The 22,630-nt window shown below is 42.8% G+C and overlaps 1 protein-coding gene across 1 annotated transcript in view; it reads left to right on the forward strand.

The window, feature by feature from the left end:
* Window positions 1–7,574: 7,574 nt before the first annotated feature.
* Window positions 7,575–22,630, forward strand: part of LOC137439101 (syndecan-4) — a 31,281-nt gene continuing 16,225 nt past the window's right edge. Inside the window, exon 1 of the mRNA XM_068134802.2 lies at window positions 7,575–7,870. Coding sequence (XP_067990903.2) covers window positions 7,805–7,870 — 66 coding nt within the window. The 5' untranslated portion in view covers window positions 7,575–7,804. The remainder of the gene's footprint in view (window positions 7,871–22,630) is intronic.

The raw sequence follows: 22,630 nt of genomic DNA on the forward strand, positions 1-22,630 counted from the left end.
CTACCTCCTTTTCTTTGAAGGGTGGAACCAGCCTCACATGTCTGCCAACATCCCAGGTGTTCTGACTAGGTGTCGAACCAGTCGGCATGGATGGTACCTCTCCCCGTTCTTTCATTACATCCAGCTCCTTATGTCTAATTTCCTGCTGAAGTGCCATTTCACGATCCCTTAACTCCCTTTCGGCTTTTCTCTCCTCTGTTTTTTTTCCCTCTAACCTTTCCTGGAGTTCTCTTTCAACTCTCCTTTCCTCTGCTTTCTTCTCTTCTAACCTTTCCTGGAGTTCTCGTTCCACTCTCCTTTCCTCTGCTTTTTTGTCTTCTAACCTTTCCTGGAGTTCTCTTTCCTGTTCTGCTCTTTCCTTTTCTGCTTTCCTTTCCTCTGCTTTTTCCCTTTCCTGGAGTTCTCTTTCCTGTTCTGCTCTTTCCTTTTCTGCTTTCCTTTCCTCTGCTCTTTCCCTTTCCTGGCTCTGTAATTGCATCTCCAGTTTCCGGAGCTCCACATTTTCTTGGTCTTCTGGTAACCAATCCCAGGCTACCTCTTCCCATGTTCCTAATCCCACCATAGATTGTATCACCACTGTCTGCATCTCTGCCTTCTTCATATTAGTTCGGACCTCCAAGCTAAAATGTTTGGCCAATTTCCAGAGGTCCGATTTTACAAACGCTCTGAACTGTGCTTCACTAGGGGTCACTGCAAACTTCTCTGCGTCAAACTCCATGGTGACTATTGTTAACACCTGTTAACCTTCACACAAGAAATGTAAAAAAAAAACAAAAGTTTTTTTTTTGTTTGTTTGTTTTTTGGAAAATTTTAGGAATGTTGGAACAAGTTCCAAATTTGGGAATGTTAGGGAATTCTTTCCCGGACTAAATCTAGGGAATTTTATATCCCAGACGCAGACCCAATTTCGAGCCCACGAGTCAATTGGACGAGCCCGCAATTTCTGTTACGGGGTCCTCCCCTATCCCCTGGTCTCAGTAAACCTCCGAACCCCGAGAGGGTCCCCGGCAGAAAGATATTGTTACGGAACCCAACGTCGGCCTATGGTTCCCCTTTGAGGGGGGATTAGACCCCTTGTTTATTGCTGACCGACGTGGTCCCTGACGCCGTACCGCGACCTCCGGAAAGGCCGGTGCACAGCCCCGTTCGTACCGCGGACAGATGTTAATTGATTGCCGAGCGGTGTTTAGCAACCGCAGCACGAACTGTTACCAAGACTAACCCGATCCTGAAACGTTGGCCAAAATCGTGCCACAGGTGTCCAATGAGGGAAAAGACAACAACGACGGATGTAGAGGAAAGAAAGGCAAAGGGTAAGAAATACAAATATGATTTATTTACTATTTACACAATTGAAAGCAACCAAGGAGGAGGAAGGATAATAAAAAAAAAACAGAAGAAGAAGAAGAAGCGGACACAGTGCACCTTAGCTTACCTATTCAGTCTTACTTAGTACCCCAGGACAAGACAAAAGACAGACTACGAGCACACTTACACGACTGGGGAATGAAGGCAGGAACGATTGGCTGGAAGGAGGGGAAGGTCCAAGTGGAACCGGAGCACGGTCGGGCCGGGAGTGAGCAGCCGCCGCCCCCCTTCTCGATTGGCACGTTCAGCAGCCGCCGTTCCTTCGCGACCACGGTCGAAAACTGCTGTTGAAGCTCAAAGCTGTGGTGGTTTAAAGCTCATGGGACATCCCTCTCTCCTCTCCTGGATCACGCAGCTCGTCTCAGGTGCGTCGCGTGCTTTTTAAGCGCTCATCCTCTGTATCTCATCTCCGTAGCTCATCTCCGTAGCTCATCTCCGTAGCTCATCTCCGTAGCTCATCTCCGTAGCTCATCTGAGGTGGGGGCGTCTCCCGCGGGTTATACAGGCCACGCCCTTCAACCTTCGCGAACCTACTCGACCGTTCTCCCCACGCCCTCTCAAAGCCAAACCCCTCGTTCTGGATTGGTCAGCAAGGGCTGGCTCACTCCTCCCCTCTATGACGAGGTGGAGACACGCCTTTCTTCTCCGAGCCGACCGCGTGCTCAATGGAGGTAAATGCAGTTGGTAATAAAGACTTTGGGGGAATTTGAAAAAGGGGATCTATCTATTTGAATTCGGTGCAATGGAGTATTAATCAATGGAAGACAAAGCCTTAACCTAATACACAGAATAATGAAATAACTACCAACAAGGAGGAAATCTATGATTGGCTAACGTGATTGTATATGACCTAACTAAGGGACGCCCTTTGACCTTTATACACAACTGGAGGAAGGAGGGTGATATTTTTACAACAATAAAAAAAACACAATTCTCATTTCCACAACAATATGTTATCCTTGGTTGAAATTAATCAACAATGAAACCACACCAAGGGTGATGAACAAACAATCTATCTATAATTCCAGTAATCTCTGTGTGTTTGTTTGTACGTTTGTACGTTTGTACGTTTGTACGTTTGTTTGTTTGTCTGTGACCGCTGTTTCTCGACAACCACGGGTCCGATATACTTGAAACTTGCCAGGTATATTGCTGGGGACCCGAGGATGTGCCTTTTCAAGGTTTGAAATTAATCGGACAAGTACTTACCGAGCTATGGCGATTTAGCCGTTCGCCGTTCGCTTTGGCGTTGCGAATGGACCAAACCATTGCATGTAAATAGAGGGGGGGGGTTCTGTGGTCGTTGCGAATGGACCAAACCATTCATGTAAATAGAGGGGGGGGGGTTCTGTGGTCGTTACTGCCACGTGGTTTCAAAGTTTTTTTTTGTTGTTGTTGTTTGCACGCATGTTTTTTTGCACCCACGTACGGGCACGCCCTAGGATGTTTACACACACACACCCCTACACAAATTTTTTTTTTTTTTTTTTTTGGCAAGGAACGGGCACCCACGTACGGGCACGTCCTAGCTTATATATAGTACGGGCATGCCCTAGTATATTAAAAGCACACAAAAAGAACCACACAACAATGGGGCAATCCACCCTACAATCCAATCTTAAGGTAACCTAGCTCAAACTCACGGCACCCCCAGGGACTGAAACAGAGTCCTTCTCAATATCTCTAGAACACAATGGTGCTCCCGGCGAAGCGGCGATGGCGATGAGGCGGGTAAGGAGATGTAGGTAAGGCGGGGACCGTCACGTGGTCCCAGCCAACCCCAATTGGCGGTGGAAAGAGGAATCCCAAAGACGCTATCCAAACGTGCACATACACCGTGCAGTCGCGAACCGCATCGTATTCTTCAAAGGCCGCTGTCGCGTACACACATCCTCGACAAACCACTGGAGGGCGGGATCAGCGGACGCGGCTTACCAAGGGTCCGCAAACGACGCGCGAGGTCCCCGAAATGGCGGTCGGTTCTTCCTCGGGCCGCAGCCGCTAGGCGAAGATTCTCCGGAATCTCCCACCTGTACCTGGCTTCGCAGGCTTTTCCACGACACCAGCGATATCAACGATCACACAAGATTCGTTTCCAGGACTCAAAGTTCACTCTCCATGGACGCTCGACCACGCTGGATGCGGAGCTGTTACAAAACGCCTAGTTTCACCTCTGCCTCACGCGCTCTTCTTCCTCGCCCCGTTTGCCTTCCGGGTCACCATCCTATTTCAGGCCACATTTTACCAGGAGCGCTTTTAAACCTTTTAACCACAATAACCCTTACTGAGAACCAACAATAATAATAATACCAACAATAATTAGGGCCGAATCCGTAACACAAAGCAGGTTCAGCACTAACAAAGCAGGTTCAGTACTAACAAAGCAGGTTCAGCACTAACAGAGCAGGTTCAACACTAACATGGCAGGTTCAGCACTAACAGAGCAGGTTCAGCACTAACAAAGCAGGTTCAGCACTAACAAAGCAGGTTCAGCACTAACATGGCAGGTTCAGCACTAACAAAGCAGGTTCAGCACTAACATGGCAGGTTCAGCACTAACAGAGCAGGTTCAGCACTAACATGGCAGGTTCAGCACTAACATGGCAGGTTCAGCACTAACATGGCAGGTTCAGCACTAACAGAGCACGTTCAGCACTAACAAAGCAGGTTCAGTACTAACAAAGCAGGTTCAGTACTAACAAAGCAGGTTCAGTACTAACAAAGCAGGTTCAGCACTAACAAAGCAGGTTCAGCACTAACAAAGCAGGTTCATTACGAACAAACAGGTCCAGGACCACCAAAACAGCCCAATGGCAATTATTATACTGGATGTTGTGTGGTTGCGTTTGGCTTCCTCGTGGTCGGTAGGACAATCACGTGGAATTTGTTGAGAGTGCCAGAGATAACTCGCCTACTCTTTACGAAGGACATCGTGGGATCTTTAACGGTCCATTAAGTAATGTCAGCAGATGGGGTCACCCGTTGATTTATCGGCTGTAGTGGTGGCATCGCACGCATTGCTGAATCACCCTGGCTGTGAAACACCGCATGACAGTATATAGGTGGGGCAAGATTCGAACCCAGGATAGACAGCCTAGAGGCGAGTGTGCATAGCTCTAGTCTAGGCCATGTAGTCACCCCATGAATCATGCGGACACCAGGTGCGTCAGTGTAGACCTCCATGCCATGTGTAGACCTCCATGGTGGAAATAAATATAAATATCTCCTAAACATTGTTGCTTTAATAATTACTTTTTTAATTTACTTTTTACTTTTAATTTAATTAATTAAATTATTACTTTAATTTAATACATTACATTTAATTTTAATTTACATTTTATTTTAATTTTAATTTTAATTTTAATTTAATTAATTTTTTTACATTTAATTACATTTACATTTAATTTAATTTAAAATTAATAATTAATTATTAAATTAACATTTAATTTTAATTACATTACATTACAATTTAATATTACATTTAATTTAATAATTACTTTTTCGATAGTTTGTGTTTTGTATGAAAAGTTGTTCTATTACTTTCTGCACAATATTTAACCCGTTTTATATAATTCTGATGTCAAACACAAAAGTTACATCATAACAAAAATATCTCGTCCTTTCTGTTTCTCTGTGTCTGTGTTTGCGTGTGCATAAGATTAGATTACATTAGGAGAACAAATCATTGCGTTAAAGCAACTTGATTACGTGCTCTGTAAATGATATCACAGGTAGGATAGTTTGGCAGGAACTCAGGATACACACGGTTAAGGAAAACCCATGGATCTCACAATCCACATCCATATTTTACTTCCAATTAAGCAAAGTTTTGAGTGAAACTTGGGTCTCGTCTCATCAGAGGTTTCGGTCGGTGGAGGTTGTTTTCACCAGTCTGCCTGCCGGGTTGTTTATTTGTGAACAGGATATCTCAATAAATTGTTTGACGGATTCGGACGAAACTTGGTGGACACGTTGGGTGTGTGATAGGGACGGATTGATTCGATTTTGGTGAAGATCCGAATCCTGATCCGGCTTATCCATGGGAGACAAAACATAAACTGTTCAGCCTGGCGGAAGTATGCGCTTCACCGAGTGCTGTTCCAGTTGACTGTGTTAACAATGAGTTTAATGTAAGTGACTTGATGTTAACAGTGATTTTAACGTGAGTGAGTGTTATGTGATTTAAACATTAGTGAATTTGTGTTAACAGTAATTTAAACGTGAGTGGCTATATTAACAGTGATTCTAACATGTGACTGTGTGTTAACAGTGATTCTAACATGTGCCTTTGTGTTAACAGTGATTTTAACGTCAGTGGCCATGTTAACAGTAATTCTAACATGTGCACAAACAGTGATTATAACGTGCGACTGTGTTAACAGTGATTTCAACGTGAGTGACTGCGTTAACAGCGATTTTGATGTGAGTAACTGTTAACAGTGATTGTAACTTGAGTAACTGTGTTAACAGTGATTTTGACGTTAAGTGAATTTGTTAACAGCAATTTAAACGTGAATGACTGTGTGTTAACAGTAATTTAAATGTGAATGACTGTGTTAACAGTAATTCTTACTTGTGACTGCATTAACAGTGATTTTAACGTGACTGTGTTAACAGTGATTTTTACGTTAAGTGAATTTGTTAACAGTAATTTAAACGCGAGTGACTGTGTTAACAGTGATTTTGACGTTGAGTGAATTTGTTAACTGTAATTTAAACGTGAGTGACTGTGTGTTAACAGTGATTTAAATGTGAATGGCTGTGTTAACAGTGATTCTAACTTGTGACTGTGTTAACAGTGATTGTAAGGTGAGTGACTGTGTTAACAGTGATTTTTACGTTAAGTGAATTTGTTAACAGTAATTTAAACGTGAGTGACTGTGTTAACAGTGATTTTGACATTGAGTGAATTTGTTAACAGTAATTTTAACGTGAGTGACTGTGTGTTAACAGTGATTTAAATGTGAATGACTGTGTTAACAGTGATTCTAACTTGTGACTGTGTTAACAGTATTTTTGACGTTAAGTGAATTTGTTAACAGTAATTTAAACCATGAGTGACTGTGTTAACAGTGATTTTGACATTGAGTGAATTTGTTAACAGTAATTTTAACGTGAGTGACTGTGTGTTAACAGTGATTTAAATGTGAATGACTGTGTTAATAGTGATTCTAACTTGTGACTGTGTTAACAGTATTTTTGACGTTAAGTGAATTTGTTAACAGTAATTTAAACCATGAGTGACTGTGTTAACAGTGATTTTTACATTAAGTGAATTTGTTAACAGTAATTTAAACGTGAGTGACTGTGTGTTAACAGTGATGTAAATGTGAATGGCTGTGTTAACAGTGAATCTAACTTGTGACTGTGTTAACAGTGATTTTGACGTTGAGTGAATTTGTTAACAGTAATTTAAACGTGAGTGACTGTGTGTTAACAGTGATTTAAATGTGAATGGCTGTGTTAACAGTGATTCTAACTTGCGACTGTGATAACAGTGATTTTGACGTTAAGTGAATTTGTTAACAGTAATTTAAACGTGAGTGACTGTGGTAACAGTGATTTAAATGTGAATGGCTGTGTTAACAGTGATTCTAACTTGTGACTGTGTTAACAGTGATTTTGACGTTAAGTGAATTTGTTAACAGTAATTTAAACGTGAGTGACTGTGTTAACAGTGATTTAAATGTGAATGGCTGTGTTAACAGTGATTCTAACTTGTGACTGTGTTAACATTGATTTTAACGTGAGTGACTGAATTAACAGTGATTTTAACGTTAAGTGAATTTGTTAACAGTAATTTAAACGTGAGTGACTGTAAACAAATCCGATTAGATTCTTCACTACGGACGCATATATGAAATGGAAAGATGAAGTTGTTTTCATTTGTGACTTTTCCACGAAGCCGCGGTGTTTTGTTAATAAAACAATGTCCGTGCATGGTTATTGTGTGTGACCTTTGAGTTTCGCGAATTAACAAATGACAAAAATAAAATCGAAACCGGAATGGAAAAAAAAAAACAGGTCACGCGATTTTAGGAGAAAAAACATCCCACGGGAAAGACCCATCGATCTACGTGGAACATGCAGGTTTCGCAAACGTCGCGGTTATGTGAAATGGGTGAGAGGGCGGAGCATAGCGGGGAGGAGGGGGCGTAACCTTGGGTGGCCGCTCGTATAAGAGCGCGCGCGGGAGTTTTATCCTCCTGGTTCATAACGTACGTGCACACGCGCTCAGTCACGTGACGCCGATCCTCAGCCCACTGTTTTGCAAGCACTGACGTCATACAAGGAGGCGGAGTGACGTGGACTGCTACGAAGGAAAGAGAGCGAGAGAGGGACATACAGAAGGAACGACTCACGTCGCATCAATTTCAGAGCAAGCGCAACTTGGGATCGTGAAAGGAAAAAGTCGGACTCAGACATTTCTACAGCTATGGGGCTCCTGCGGACAAGTTGGATTCTCGGGTTCCTCTTAATATTCCACGCCACTGCCGAGTCGGTGAGTTTCCCTCAGATGGTGATGAAAAGTGTGCGAGGGGTGTTCGGAATCCAAGTGTGCGAGGGGCGTTCGGAATCCAAGTGTGCGAGGGGCGTTCGGAATCCAAGTGTGCGAGGGGTGTTAGGAATCCAAGTGTGCGAGGGGTGTTAGGAATCCAAGTGTGCGAGGTGGGTTTGGAATCCAAGTGTGCGAGGGGTGCTCGGAATCCAAGTGTGCGAGGGGTGTTAGGAATCCAAGTGTGCGAGGGGTGCTCGGAATCCAAGTGTGCGAGGGGTGTTAGGAATCTAAGTGTGCGAGGGGTGTTAGGAATCCAAGTGTGCGAGGGGTGTTAGGAATCCAAGTGTGCGAGGGGTGCTCGGAATCCAAGTGTGCGAGGGGTGTTAGGAATCTAAGTGTGCGAGGGGTGTTAGGAATCCAAGTGTGCGAGGGGTGTTAGGAATCCAAGTGTGCGAGGGGTGTTAGGAATCCAAGTGTGCGAGGGGTGTTAGGAATCCAAGTGTGCGAGGGGTGTTAGGAATCCAAGTGTGCGAGGGGTGTTAGGAATCCAAGTGTGCGAGGGGTGTTAGGAATCCAAGTGTGCGAGGGGTGTTCGGAATCCAAGTGTGCGAGGGGTGTTCGGAATCCAAGTGTGCGAGGGGTGTTAGGAATCCAAGTGTGCGAGGGGTGTTAGGAATCCAAGTGTGCGAGGGGTGTTAGGAATCCAAGTGTGCGAGGGGTGTTAGGAATGCAAGTGTGCGAGGGGTGTTAGGAATGCAAGTGTGCGAGGGGTGTTAGGAATGCAAGTGTGCGAGGGGTGTTAGGAATGCAAGTGTGCGAGGGGTGTTAGGAATCCAAGTGTGCGAGGGGTGTTAGGAATCCAAGTGTGCGAGGGGTGTTAGGAATCCAAGTGTGCGAGGGGTGTTAGGAATCCTAGTGTGCGAGGGGTGCTCGGAATCCAAGTGTGCGAGGGGTGCTCGGAATCCAAGTGTGCGAGGTGTGTTCGGAATCCATTTGAGCGAGGTGTGTTCAAAATGTTTTCGGAAGGATTATTTATTGATGCTAAATCTTTATCAACTGGCACAATTATTCCCACGTTCTTATGGGTTTGGCCCAAGGCTTTCACGAACTGGCTGGCCAGTCCTGATGTTCGACTAAGGGGAGGACAATCATGTGTAATGTGTTCTGGGTGCCGGAGATAGCTCGCCTACTCTTCGTGATGGACACCATGTGATCTTCAACATCCACCAACGAATGCCAGAAGACGGGATGCCCAGCTTAACGTCCACCCGAGGGATGGCACATATAATACTGACGCACACACTGATGAACCACCATGATGACAGTTTATAGTTGGGCAGGGATTCAAACCCATGCTCGACAGATTAGAAGCCGGTATGGCGTCATCCCATCCCCATTTATTTAGAAAAACATTGTATATTCATTTATTCACAATTAATAGTCCAATGAACACCATCGTTTTATTATCCTGAAATCAAATAGTTTGTGCACTTTAATTAACAAGACAACCCGGCTCTAATTGCTGATCATATTAATAACACTTGCATTGCAAAATAAAACCGTTGTCATTTCTTACACTATTTGTATATAAATCTCGATCCGAGAACTTTGAACGCCCGACGTGCATTCTCAAAAATGAAAACATTATTTCGTTTTTGAAGCTGGGAAAGGGAAGGGTCTCTGTAGTTGTGGGGAGGGCATTGATGACTTGCAGTGGAGTTGGGAGGGGGAGTTTGAGGACTTTCAGTGGAATTGGGAGGGGGAGGTTGAGGACTTGCAGTGGAATTGGGAGGGGGAGGTTGAGGACTTGTGGTGGAGTTGGGAGGGGGAGGTTGAGGACTTGTGGTGGAGTTGGGAGGGGCAGGTTGAGGACTTGCGGTGGAATTGGTATGGGGAGGGGGAGGTTGAGGACTTGCTGTGGGGTTTGGAGGGGAATGTTGAGGACTTGTGGTGGGGCTGGGAGGGGGAGGTTGAGGACTTGCGGTGGAGTTGGGAGGGGGAGGTTGAGGACTTGCGGTGGAGTTGGGGAGGTTGAGGACTTGCTTTGGGGTTTGGAGGGGAATGTTGAGGACTTGCGGTGGGGTTGGGAGGGGGAGGTTGAGGACTTGCAGTGGAGTTGGGAGGGGGAGGTTGAGGGCCTGTGGTGGCATTGGGAGGAGGAGGTTGAGGACCTGCGGTGGGATTGGGAGGAGGAGGTTGAGGACCTGCGGTGGGATTGGGAGGAGGAGGAGGAGGTTGAGGACTTGAGGTGGGAGGGTGGAGGGAATTTAGGTGATGGTCACATTTTACGTTCCATTGGTACCTTCTTGTGCATACTGTATATATATTTCTGTATTGACACGAAAATAGTTTTGTTGAAGTTGAGTACAATTTTAAAGAATTGTTAAGGACTTCAGACTTCTTATCAGACTTCTTATTTCCCTGAGAAGTTGAGTTGTGCAGTGTTCCCGCGTGTTCTCACATGTTCTCACATGTTCCCGCGTGTTCCGTGGTGTGAAAGTTCGCACACGTTCTCCCTCCTGTAAAATATGGGGGAGCAGAGGGGGTGTAGAATATCCGTACTAAGAGTAAGAAGAGGAAGGTACTGATACAATCTCAGGTGGAAGAAGGGACTGGGCCGTAGGGCAGGAGTTCCCAATCCCAGGGTCGTGACCCGAACTTGAAAAACAACACTTTTTGAACTTTGTTTTCACGTCGAAATCGTTTTCTCCGACATTGTTTATTTATATATATATATATATATATATATATATATATATATATTTATTTATATATATATATATATTTATTTATTTATATTTATATATATATTTATTTATTTATTTATTTATATTTATATTTATTTATTTATATTTATATTTATTTATTTATTTATATTTATATATATATATATTTATTTATTTATTTATATTTATATATATTTTATTTTATTTTTTTATCGCAGGTACAATTTGGGTCACGAGGCGAATGGGATTTCAAGTTTTGGTTCGTGGACAAAGTTTGGGAACCACTACCGTAGGATAAGGGTGGTGGGTCCAAACCTGCACACCAGTGATCAGGGTTGTGGAGCATTCCTACCAGGCCAGTTGAGGTAGTTTAATTCCTTAAGTATTTTGTAGAAATAAAGACAGGTACGGTGGATATTTGGAAGGAAGCGCTCAGATGTGTCCTACTCAAACTTCACCACTATCACATGAGTACCTGGGTACGTGTTCAGCTACAAAACTAATTTTGAGACTAGCAACACGTGACCGGACACGTGACCAGCATCAAACTCTCGGCTTAAAAAGTCTAAAATGGGACTCGGTGGGGCACAGATTGCGCGTTTTCCGACTTTTGGCAGAGGAATTACGGCCTTGAGGTGAGGGATCGTCGGCCATTGTTGCTCACCTGTGGTAGCCTTGGACCCTGTGGCTTGTCAGGAAGGTGCGTTGCCAGTTTTGCGATTGACGAGTTCTTCTCTTACAAGTTCCTGTCAGGACAACAACCATCATTCGTGGGGAAACTAACCCAACCCGTCTGTCGGCAAATTTGTTGTTGACGTTTTTCATTCAGGAGTTGTTACCTCAGCCACAAAAGGTGGATGCAGGTTATGTTTTCACCCCTGTCTGTCGTCTGTCCGTTTGTCTGTGAACAAAATATCTCAAAAAGTTGTGGACGGATTCGGACTAAATTTGGCAGAGATGTAGCGTATGTGACAAGGACGAAATGATTAGATTTTGGTGAAGATGCGGATCCGGCTACTAGAATTTTTTTAGTGATTCTTCACCATTGGGAGATAGGGCCAAAAACGATACATTGCGGGACATCTCAAAAAGTTGTGGATGCATTTAGACGAAACTTGGTGGACTGGTTGTGTATCGGACAAGGACGATTGGATTCGATTTTCGTGAAGATCTGAATATGCAATCGGATATGAGAATTATTTAATTTCTTAAGCGATTCTTCACCATTGAGAGATGGGGCCAAAACGATACATTGCGGGATATCTCAAAAAGTTATGGATGGATTTGGACGAAACTTGGTGGACCGGTTGTGTGTGTGACGAGGACTATTCGATTCGATTTTGGTGAACATCCGTATCTGGATCCAGGTAGTATAATTTTTTAAGTGATTCTTCACCATTGAGTGATATGGCCAACCAGGCGGAGGTTTAAATAATTTTAGATAAATGCCATTGTGGTTTTTTTTCCTTCTTAACATTCTTTTGTTGAAGTTTTGACATCTAAATTCTTGATTCATATTAAGGTTTTTTTGGGCGGTGAAAGGCATGTCATGAGACGTCATGTCACGAGTGACTATGTGCTATGCAGACACCATCCTCAGATAGCTAGTCGACGGATTAGATGCCTACGCCAAATGTTTGCTTAGATTATGATACGAATTAGATGCCTACGCCAAATGTTTGCTTTGATTATGATACGAATTAGATGCCTACGCCAAATGTTTGCTTTGATTATGATACGGATTAGATGCCTATGCCAAATGTTTGCTTTGATTGTGATACGGATTAGATGCCTATGCCAAATGTTCGCTCAGATTATGATCGGTATTACAAGTCCATGGGGTCCAGACGGATTAGATGCGTACGCCAAATGTTCGCTGAGATTATGATCCATATTACAAGTCCATGGGGTCCAGACGGATTAGATGCCTACGCCAAATGTTCCCTCAGATTATGATCCGTATTACAAGTCCATGGGTCCAGACGGATTAGATGCCTACGCCAAATGTTTGCTTAGATTATGATACGAATTAGATGCCTATGCCAAATGTTTGCTCAGATTATGATACGAATTAGATGCCTTCGCCAAATGTTCGCTTAGATTATGATACGAATTAGATGCCTACGCCAAATGTTTGCTTAGATTATGATACGAATTAGATGCCTTCGCCAAATGTTCGCTTAGATTATGATACGAATTAGATGCCTACGCCAAATGTTCGCTCAGATTATGATCCGTATTACAAGTCCATGGGCCCCGACGGATTAGATGCCTACGCCAAATGTTCGCTCAGATTATGATCCATATTACAAGTCCATGGGCCCCGACGGATTAGATGCCTACGCCAAATGTTCGCTCAGATTATGATCCATATTACAAGTCCATGGGTCCCGACGGATTAGATGCCTACGCCAAATGTTCGCTCAGATTATGATCCATATTACAAGTCCATGGGTCCCGACGGATTAGATGCCTACGCCAAATGTTTGCTCAGATTATGATACGAATTAGATGCCTACGCCAAATGTTTGCTTAGATTATGATACGAATTAGATGCCTTCGCCAAATGTTCGCTTAGATTATGATACGAATTAGATACCTACGCCAAATGTTTGCTCAGATTATGATACGAATTAGATGCCTACGCCAAATGTTTGCTTAGATTATGATACGAATTAGATGCCTTCGCCAAATGTTTGCTCAGATTATGATCCGTATTACAAGTCCATGGGTCCAGACGGATTAGATGCCTATGCCAAATGTTCGCTCAGATTATGATACGGATTAGATGCCTACGCCAAATGTTCGCTCAGATTATGATACGGATTACAAGTCCATGGGCCCCGACGGATTAGATGCCTACGCCAAATGTTCGCTCAGATTATGATCCATATTACAAGTCCATGGGCCCCGACGGATTAGATGCCTATGCCAAATGTTCGCTCAGATTATGATACGGATTAGATGCCTACGCCAAATGTTCGCTCAGATTATGATCCATATTACAAGTCCATGGGCCCCGACGGATTAGATGCCTATGCCAAATGTTCGCTCAGATTATGATACGGATTAGATGCCTACGCCAAATGTTAGCTCAGATTATGATACGGATTACAAGTCCATGGGCCCCGACGGATTAGATGCCTACGCCAAATGTTCGCTCAGATTATGATCCATATTACAAGTCCATGGGTCCAGACGGATTAGATGCCTATGCCAAATGTTCGCTCAGATTATGATACGGATTACAAGTCCATGGGCCCCGACGGATTGACTAGCGTCCGAATCCGAAGGTTCCATATCGCGCAAAAAAGACCTCGGCGTTTGAAAACTTCCCATTTGGTCCGAGGTTCCGTTTGTCTGTGTGAACACACTTTAATATGTACACACATTCCTCGAACAATAACTCTCTCCCTCCAAAGGTTTCCCGCTTGGAATGGTGGTCGTTCGCTTAAAATTGAAGGCCTGGTCGAATGTTGCCGGTGACAATTCTATGTTTTTACTGTAAGGCCCTAGGTTTCCTTTTAGCTCAAAGAGTAACAGCTGTGAGTAAAATTGCCACCTTCCCACGGCGCCCACCCTCGAGGATAATGGAAACGCCACTTGTCTGCTGCTGGTGCTTGCGTGACTCGTACATGTGAGCATAATGGGTGACGTGGTTTTCATCTGGATCTAATAAGGTATAGGGCAATGCATGTTTTCCTCTGGATGTAATTTTGGCCATTTCCTGGTGATCACGTTCATTCTTGGAATGTTTTGAATTCTCCTTATGGAAGGAACAGCAGGAAGGTTTCCTAAATCATCATTATATTAACCTAGGGTTGACCCCTCAAACCCCCCAACCCCTCGCCCCCATCCGCCCCCAGTCTGATCTAAGTTGCTGTTTCGTTGTCTTTCCTTTTGGCAACCAATCAAGTGCTCCTTTAAATTACACCCCTCCATTCCAACTCTTTTCTCACAAAGCATTTTCCAACAAAAGTGATGGTGCGGCTTGGCTCAAAATGGACGAGCCTTGTCCACAAGAAGAGAGAAAGCTGTTGCACTGCGTAACGTGTGCTTTGTGGTCCAGTTTGAACCTGACCCCGTTCTAATCTGCTTGTTTATGTTGAACTTTTGGAAGGCCCATCCTTGTGCACATGTTCAACAAACAACGCATGTTGTCCCACAAGTCGTATCACTTTGGTCCTTGGTTGTGATTAAGAATGATTAACTTGGTCATGGCCTGACTTTGTGAAATTTGATTGGGGGGCAAGGGGTGGGGGTTCGGGGGGGGGGGGAGTGGTTGGAGTGGAACCAAATTAGTGTTGATAACAAAGGACAAAGTTTAAAAGTTCTTAACCGCGATTTTCATGATTCTTGCTTGTTTAACTTGTTTATGGTGAACTGGATACTTTGCTTGGTGTAAGTAAGACAAGAGGATGAAAGACATTCTCTCACCATCCCACCATCTCACCACCATCTCTTACCTTCCCCCATCCAAAACCTTGATCTTTTCTACCCCTGCTAATTCACCCCAGATCCACTTTTTTGAAATACCGACTTCTTTCCTGGAAGTCCTTGCAGTGTCCATTTGTTTTATACCTCTCCCACCTTCCCCCAAGCCCTCTCCCTCCCACAGATCTCTCGATGTCCCTGCTCTCAAATGTTGTGTTTGTGTCCTTCCCCCTCTCTCCTCATCTTGTCTACCGCTCCCCTTATTATATGTTTTATGTGTCGGTTTGACTTTTTGTGTGATTTTAATGTTAGATCTTTCACGAGCCTCGAGCTTCTATTCAAAAATAAAAAAAATTCTAATAAGCAAACAAGTTCTGGTAGAAAAACATCATCAATCATAACCCTGGTAGAAAATGCAAACATTAATATTATTATTATTGGCTGAAGTGCCAGTCTCAGACAGGTAGCTAGAACAGGAAGTCCCCGTAAATGCCATAAATATTCTTTAAAAGCTCATGTAACCATGTTCTGGGATAGTTGTTTTTACTCCCGCCAAGGAGTAATGCGTGTGTGTGTGTGTGTGTGTGTGTGTTCGTGTGTGTGTGTGTTTGTGAACAAGATATCTGGAAATTTTCTGAACGGATTTGGATGAAAGTTGGTGGGATGATTGTCCTTGGGATAAGGAAGAAGTGATTAGTTTTTGGTGAAGCTCAGGATATTATTCCGGATCCAGGAATTTTTTGAAGGATTGTTTACCATTGGAAGATAGGGCTCATTTTTTTAAACATTATCTTCTATATATTCTATATTTAACATTGTGATATGAAAATAGTTTTCATATTTGTTGTAAATGTAGTTTAAAGTCGTGGTTATGCGTTAGAGTGGTGTATTTTATTAGCAGCGTCGTCTTCAAGGTTCTTTTTTTCTTTTCTAATAAAGACATATTCTGTCATTTTAAAACCACGAAAGTGTGTATTAGGTTTCCCCGTTTCATAAAATGTATCGTTTGATACGTATAATGCTTTAAAACGTTTTCTTTTTTTTTTAACCTCAGAAGAGATATCAACATTTACCTCAGCGAATGTCATTCGCGGTATCAGTATTTGATGAACTTATAAAGACTTAGCTGAGTTATAAGTGTGACCAGCATGTGCACGGGATTCTTCCCAGAAGAATGAGTGGTCGCATTAGCTTGTACGACTTAAAATGAGCGAGTTTTGTTTTGACGTTTGGGCCAGTTTTACATGTTGTATCCGTAAGGAATGAAACGGACGTTTTCCTGGCTTACAATTTTATTTGAAGTCACACGTGCCTCAAAATACACTCACTTATATAGCATTGAATGCTGAATCCGAAAATGTAAGTGAACTTGCCTTGTTTTTTTTTTTACATTATCTTCTATATATTCTAAATATATATCTGTGCAGTGTCTGTCTTGTGTTGTCTTGTCTTGTGTTGTCACTGAACTACTCCCTCAAACTTTTGTGAAATCGTACTATTCCAACTTGACCCACGGCGGGAGTATGCGCTCTACTGAGTGGCGTTCTAGTTTGATTAGTTTCAAATTGAATTATTTTCTATGCACACTGCACTTATCCAAACCAAGATATTCTAGTTTTGTATTTTAAATTAATTTTGTGGAATTTGTGGCATTTGGTTTTCACTTGGAAGTTGCGGGTTACGATGTTTAAATAAAGGTGGAAAAAGTTTTATTTATTGCAATTTAATTCCAGGTTGTAAGACAACAAAGGGTGGAAAGTTGAAAGGGGGTGTAGACTTTCGATTCAGGTATCTTCTAATGTATAAGACAGAGCTATGTATGTCTGTTTTGTTTGTCTGTCTGGTAACTACTCTGAGACCCTTAGACTGATCGACAACACAATTTCAGGGAATACTCAGGGAGGTCCTACTTCGGTTTTACCCAAGATATTTTCCACAAAAAAAAAAAAAGCCATTGAAAATTTTTTCATTTTTGGGGAAATTCTCACCAAGAGAGGCAGAGGTTTGGGATGTGGGAGAGTATGCGCTAGTACTTTATAAATCCCCTTCCTTTGCAGACGCATTGTGGTAGTTGTATATCAGCTCCCTCTACTTCAACACAAAAACCGTGGCAGGCGAAACATTTTCCTGAGTTTCTTGAGCCGTTTCTGCTTCTTGTCACGATGGATCTCCTGACGTTTTCAATTGTCACAGTACTTGTTACCTTGGAGATCTTGGCCTGACAAAGGAACGCGACGAGGGAGAGCCCCTTGAGTGGAGTCTTCGGAATCCTCGTACTCTAGGTCCTTGGCAAGCCGAATGGGGCGTAGACTCCTGCGCCGTATGAAATCAATTTGAGGATGGGGAGTAGGAAGGGGGATAGTGTGGGAAAACAAAAATCAGGCAAACCTACCCTGTGGCTAAACGGTTTTCCACAAAGCCATGCCGACTTCCTTGGAATGGTTCTGTGTTTGTTGTAATTACGGGCATTTTTGTGGGTTTCATACAGGGTTTTGCTTTAAGGAAGTTGTTCAAAACTACGTTTTGTTTTTGTTTTTACGAACAAACAACCGATATTTTCTCGTTGCTTTGTTTGCTTTGACTCCGACTATTGTTTGCTTGAAGATTTCTTGAAGGTTAAAAATCCCTCTTTTGAACACTTTAATGTGTAACATACGTGACTCGTAGCGCTTCATAAAGGTACAGGTAATATATGAGGCCCAAAATCTGTGGTTGGAATGGAAGGTTAACATAGAAGAGCAATCGGCTTAAAAGTTAGAGCTGGAAGGAAATTTGTATGTTAATGGGGTAGATAGTTCATTGTCAACAGGTGTACCTCGGGGTATAAACTTCAGGCAGTATCAGCATTTTCCGGAAAAAGCTAGAGGGGTTGTTGACTTGGAGGTTTAGCCAGCGGTCAAAGTACATTGGCATTACGTGACTTTTGGTCATGTCCCACTGTAAACATGTTTGTAAAGATTTGTCCTTTCGACCAGTACAGTAGGTTAATAAATAAATAACCGCCCTACCAAAATTATGAGTCGACTACACCGGAAACCCTCAAGTTTATAATATGCAAAGGTTGATCCGCAACCCTCTAGTCTCTAGATAACCTGTTGCGTGACTACGGGGACTACTGGCTCGTATGCAACAAATGAAAACTTGTTAGAAGAACCACCTGTAGAGGCCATTTTTCCCCACAGAGCAGGGGTTGGCCTTTTTTGGACACTGTGGTCACCTTTTTTGAACAATGTTTTATGGTCTGATGCCCTTCCTGCTGCCAACCCTGTTCGTCGCCTCTTGCAACACACAGGGAATTACGTTTGCCGACCTCAGAAGGATGACAGGCTGAGTCAACCCCCCTGGCATTAATTCAGCGATCGGCCGGGATTTGAACCCAGGATCCCAACCCAGGATCCCAAGCCGGCACCCTCACCACTAAGCCAACACCAGGCTTAAATGAGAACTTGTTAGTCGCCCTGAATAAGTTTGAATACTTGTGAAGCTGGAATCGATAAATTGACTGAGCTCTCATAAATTTGGGAAACGTACAGTTATAGGTTTATATACTTTCAATATTTACTTTGCTTTGTTATCTGTTTGGGTTTGGGTTGGCGTTGTCATTGATAGTATTGGTATTTTTGTTTGATTCGGTACTGTCATCATCATGATGGTTTGCACTTCTATTAGTCCCCTACCGGTGTACACCGGAGGGGACTATAGGTTTGCACTCCGTCCTGTCTGTCTGTCAGTCCGTCACGCAAAGAACAGTTTTCCGGACTTTTTTTTTCTAAACTCTTAATGCTAATGATTTCAAACTTGGTACATGGTTTCCTCATGATAAGTTACAGATCAAGTTCGAACTTCACGACCTTTCGATCATTTTTGACAAAGTTATGGCACATTGAACGTTGGTAATTTCCCCAACAGTTTTCCGTACTATAATTTGGAGTGCGGTAAGTCAAAGCTGTTAATATTCCTTGTTTTAACTCCAATTTACATTCTGTTTCCACTTTTAGTGAGAAGTAGGGGTCTGTGCAACCATTCATAAACTTTATTTGGTGCAAATTGGATAATTTTTAGCCGAGTTACCTCAGACCATGAGTTGGTAATTATATAATTCACACATAGTGCAATACGTGCAGGCTGCTCCACGGAGCGACCTTGCAGGCGTATTATTCCCCTACCGGTGTACACCGGAGGGGACTATAGGTTTGCTGTCAGTCTGTCAGTCCGTCACGCAAAGAACAGTTTTCCGGACTTTTTTTCGAAACTCTTAATGCTAATGATTTCAAACTTGGTACATTGTTTCCTCATAAGTTACAGATCAAGTTCGAACTTCACGACGTTTCGATCGTTTTTGACAAAGTTATGGCACTTTGAACTTTGGTAATTTCCCCAACAGTTTTCCGGACGACAGACTGCCGGTAGGGAACATGTATTGCAGCGCAATACTCAGAATGCTTGTTAAACTATGGGCTTAATGTTGGCGTCGTTTTGAGATTAAAGATGGTGTCTAGTTACCAAGGCGACGACCTTTGAGCATCACTGAAGCCGTTTTGGGGTTAACGTCTTTGTTCCACCGTACCGACCCAAAAAACCGTTTCACTGTGGGATGTTTAAGCTCTACTTCAGATATGTGACGTGGAATCTTTAATGTCCTCAAGTGAGTGATAGCAGATGGAAAAGTCAACTTTATGTTCCCTTTGAAACAAAAGAAAGTTGTGGTGGAAGGCCTTGCCTGCGCAGACAATGGTGGTATGGTTTATTATCCCTGCGTGTGTGTAGTGTATTTGAACACAATTTATATTGCAAGAGGAAACTTTAAATATGAATGGAATTGATACTTTCAAAGTATGCAACCTGAAAGGCCTAATGGGCTCTGAGTCTGGGAGGTCGGCGGTTCGAACTGAAATCTGACCCCGGGCCGAGTCATAACAAAGACTAAAAATGGTACGTGCTGCTTCCTTGCTTGATGCTCAACATTTGTTTAAAAAAAGGACAGAGCACGGACAAGCAACTATAGCTTAGGCTTTGATGGACTTAATAGCCTCCTCCTGCTTTAGAGTTCCATGCAATCCAACTCCTTAAAACTTGGCCTTTCGGATTCTGATTATCGGGAGTCATCACTAAGAGATTCATTCAACTGCTTGATTAGGTCTGCTTGATGACGTCTCGTATATATGTACATACAATGCCTTCAGAAAGTATTCACTCCCTTTGACTTTTTCACATTTCGTTGTGTTACAGCCTGAATTTAAAATGGATTAAATTGAGATTTGTTTTCTCACTGATCTACACTTAATACCCCATAATGTCAAAGTAGAATTTTTTTAGAATTTTTTTACGAATTGATAAAAAAAGGAAAAGATGAAATTACTTCAGTTAATAAGTATTCAACCCCTTTGCTATGACACTCCAAATTGAGCTCAGGTGCATCCAATTTCCTTTGGTCATCCTTGAGATGTCTCCACAACTTGACTGGAGTCCACCTGTGTCCAATTATATTGATTGGACATGATTTAGAAAGAAACACACCTTTCAATGTAAGGGTCTCACGCTTCACAGTGCATTTCTGAGTAGAAACTATCTAAAAATCCAAGGAACTGTCCGTATAACTCCGAGATATAATTTTGAGGAGGCATAAATCTGGAAAAGGGTATAAAACAACTTCTAGAGTGTTGAAAGTTCCCAAGAGCACAGTGAGCTCCATCATTAGGAAATGGAAAGAATATGGAACTACCCAGACTCTTCCTAGAGCTGGCCGTCCGACCAAACTGGGCAACTGGGCAAGAAGGACCTTGGTCAGGGAGGTGACCAATAACCCAATGGCCACTCTGACAGAACTACAGAGATCCTTGGCTGAGATAGGAGAACATGCCGGAAGGACAACAGTATCTGCGGCACTTCACATATCTCGGCTTTATCGGAGAGTGGCCAGACGGAAAATTTCAGAGGAAAATGGAGAGGGGCCAGACGGCCAAACAAAAAATCACTCCTGAGAAAAAAGCACATGACAGCACTCCTGGAATTTGCAAAAAGGCACGTGAAAGAGTCTAAGAGCATAAGGCAAAATATTCTGTGTTCTGATGAGACGAAAATTGAACTCTTTGGCCTGAATGCAAAGGCGCTACGTCTGGCAGAAACCGAGCACAGTTCATCACCCATCTAACACCATCTCTAACATGAAGCATGATGGTGGCAGCATCAGGCTATGGGGATGCTTTTCAGCAGAAGGAACTGGGAGACTTGTAAGGATTGAGGGAACAATGAATGGAGCCAAATACAGACAAATCATTGAGGAGAACCTGCTTCAGAGTGCAAAAGACCTTAAGCTGCGGCAAAGATTTACGTCCCGACAGGAGAATGACCACAATCATTCAGCCAAAGCAACACTCGAATGGCTTCACAACAAGAACATTAAAGTCCTTGAGAACTTTGCACAAAATGCACTCTGCACTAAAATGCAGAATTTAATCCCATTGAGAATCTGTGGAAAGACTTTAAGATTGCTGTTCAACGACACTCCCCATTCAACTTGACAGAGCTTGAGCAAATCTGCAAAGAATGGGAGAAACTCCCCAAATCCGACGGGCAAAGCTGATACAGACATACCCAAGAAGCCTCGAAGCTGTAATTGCTGCCAATGGTGCTTCGACAAATAGTTGACTCAGGGGATTGAATATACTTAGGTAAATTATTCTATTTATATAAAATTCCACTTTGACATTACGGTGTATTATGTGTAGATGAGTGAGAAAAAAAAATCTCAATTTAACCCATTTTAAATTCAGGCTGTTACAACAAAATGTGAAAAACTTAAAGGGTGTGAATACTTTCTGAAGGCACTTTTTATTTTTTTTTGTATACAAAGTCGAGGCTTGTGTAAGAGCAACTGTATCTGTTCATGAGCTTCAACACGATTTGTCAAAGGACTTGGCAAGTTTAAAACCCCGAATTGAATTGCTTTATCTCTGGGACGTAATGATGCAGCCAAGTTTCACCCATAACCCTAGGAAATGTTACGCATTGCATCCGGTGAAGCAATTCACTAACAGCATTACCAAGAAAAAACAAATGACCTAATGCAACCAAATGTACAGGAAGTGAATGTCAAGCAGCATTACGTCACCGGACTTTACGCCTCATGACGTCTTTCCGTGTGGCATCTGAAATTTATCTTCTACTTTGAGGAAACGAAGAAGAAAAATGGGATAACAACGTACCAACATAGATGTTGACGTATTAAGGCAGTGTTTCTCAGTCAGATTTACCAGCCGACCCATCTGTCCTCGTATTTGGTCGCTGAGACCCCCTAGTATTCCTACAAGGAATTGGGATTTTGAAAAAAAAATCCACTCTTTTTAAAATTTTAATTTATGGATATCGCCCCCAAACAAGGCATACAGCCACTCGAGGTAAGGGGCTAAAAGGTAAGGGGACTCTACTGGGTTTATTCAAGTGTGGTTAAAAAAAAAAAAACCCAGGTGGTGAAAACCTGGTTGAGCCCATTGGTGCCAATCCTGACTACAGGAGTAACAAAAAGACTGGAATCTGGGCCATTTTAATTTCCTTTTTGGACACGTGTCAATTCGGGGACTAGTCTTACTCTGTGAACATCGTA

The sequence above is a fragment of the Myxine glutinosa genome, chromosome 13 (assembly GCF_964187855.1).
Source record: "Myxine glutinosa chromosome 13, kmMyxGlut1.1, whole genome shotgun sequence".
In the NCBI taxonomy this organism is placed as follows: domain Eukaryota; kingdom Metazoa; phylum Chordata; class Myxini; order Myxiniformes; family Myxinidae; genus Myxine; species Myxine glutinosa.